Source organism: Chaetura pelagica, unplaced genomic scaffold (genome assembly GCF_000747805.2).
Source record: "Chaetura pelagica isolate M959 unplaced genomic scaffold, ChaPel_1.0 scaffold471, whole genome shotgun sequence".
Taxonomy (NCBI): domain Eukaryota; kingdom Metazoa; phylum Chordata; class Aves; order Apodiformes; family Apodidae; genus Chaetura; species Chaetura pelagica.
In genome coordinates this window covers 3,014,206-3,015,859 of record NW_009952430.1, presented here as the reverse complement: position 1 = coordinate 3,015,859, position 1,654 = coordinate 3,014,206, and the positions used below count along the sequence as shown (strand labels likewise).

At 65.4% G+C, this 1,654-nt stretch overlaps 1 protein-coding gene across 1 annotated transcript in view; it reads left to right on the top strand.

Moving 5' to 3' along the window:
* NTN1 (netrin 1) overlaps window positions 1-1,654 on the top strand; it is a 121,257-nt gene that overhangs the window by 4,287 nt on the left and 115,316 nt on the right. The window contains exon 3 of the mRNA XM_010008270.1: window positions 1-638. Coding sequence (XP_010006572.1) covers window positions 1-638 — 638 coding nt within the window. The remainder of the gene's footprint in view (window positions 639-1,654) is intronic.

Sequence of the window (1,654 nt, the reverse complement as noted above, 5' to 3'; positions counted from 1 at the left end):
GTACCCCCATAACGTCACCCTCACCCTCTCCCTGGGCAAGAAATTCGAGGTGACCTACGTCAGCCTGCAGTTCTGCTCGCCGCGCCCCGAGTCCATGGCCATCCACAAGTCCATGGACTACGGCAAGACCTGGGTGCCTTTCCAGTTCTACTCCACGCAGTGCCGCAAGATGTACAACAAGCCCAGCCGGGCGGCCATCACCAAGCAGAACGAGCAGGAGGCGGTCTGCACCGACTCGCACACCGACGTGCGGCCCCTCTCTGGCGGCCTCATCGCCTTCAGCACCCTGGACGGCCGCCCCACCGCCCACGACTTCGACAACTCGCCCGTTCTGCAGGACTGGGTGACGGCCACCGACATCAGGGTGACCTTCAGCCGCCTCCACACCTTCGGCGACGAGAGCGAGGATGACTCCGAGCTGGCCCGCGATTCGTATTTCTACGCCGTCTCCGACTTGCAGGTCGGCGGGCGATGCAAGTGCAACGGCCACGCGTCGCGCTGCGTCCGGGACCGCGACGACAGCCTGGTGTGCGACTGCAAGCACAACACGGCCGGCCCCGAATGTGACCGCTGCAAGCCCTTCCATTACGACAGGCCTTGGCAGAGAGCGACGGCCCGGGAGGCCAACGAGTGCGTGGGTGAGTCCCACGCCGCGGGCACGGACACTCCGGCAGAGGCAGGGAGAAGGACGGGGAGAGGGCGCTGAGGTCACCGGAGGGGCAGGGAGAGCGGGGGAGAGCGAAAAGCCCGGCAGGGAACGGGGGGCGAATGGCACGGGGACATCCAGGACCCAATAAAGGGACCTTTAGAGATGGGGAGTGAAAGGCACGGGGACATGCAGAACGCGGCAGGGCACCTTTAGGGACGAGGAACGAAAGGCACCGAGACATCCAGGATCCGGGAAGGAACATTTAAGGACGGGGAGTGAGAGGCACGCAGATATTGAGGACCCGGCAAAGGACATTCAGGGACGGGGAGCGAAAGGCGTGGGGATATCCAGGGACACTGGGAGTGGGACAGAGACGCAGGGAGACGGAGAGCAGGACAGGGCGAGAACACGGAGATACCCGGGAACTTAGGGCAAAAGAAGGAACAACTGAGCGACGCAGAAGCGTGGAACAAGGGACGTGAAAGTACTCGGAAGCGCAGGGGATGGGATGCCGGGGCGCTCGGCAATGCAAGGCAGGGAATACTGAGGCACCCTGGAGGGCAGTGGTGACAACACCGAAGTGCAGAGAGGGGGTCTCTGGGGACTGGGGATCACCGGGCAGGGGACGACGACGCACAGGAATTTGGGGCAGAGGATACCGAGAACCCGGGAGGCGTGGGCCGGGGAACAGCGGAGGCACCCGGGAGAGCAAGGCAGGGGACAGGGAGGGAGCCGAGAGCGCAGGACGGGGGCACTGGGGGACTCTGGAACGCAGAGCGGGGGACAGCGGGACACTCAGAAGCGCGGGGCTGGGAACACCAAGGACCTCAGGAGATGGGAGAAGGGGCTTTCAGGAGACCGGGAAAACACAGTTCATGTCCGAACTGAGGAGCCCGGGCTGGCTGGGAAGGGTGTTTCCGCCCGTGCAGCTCCTTGCCTGGGCTGCCGCAGTGCACGGAGCGGCGGCCGGGCCGGGGATGCCGGCGCTCGCCCGGCGGCCTGGCC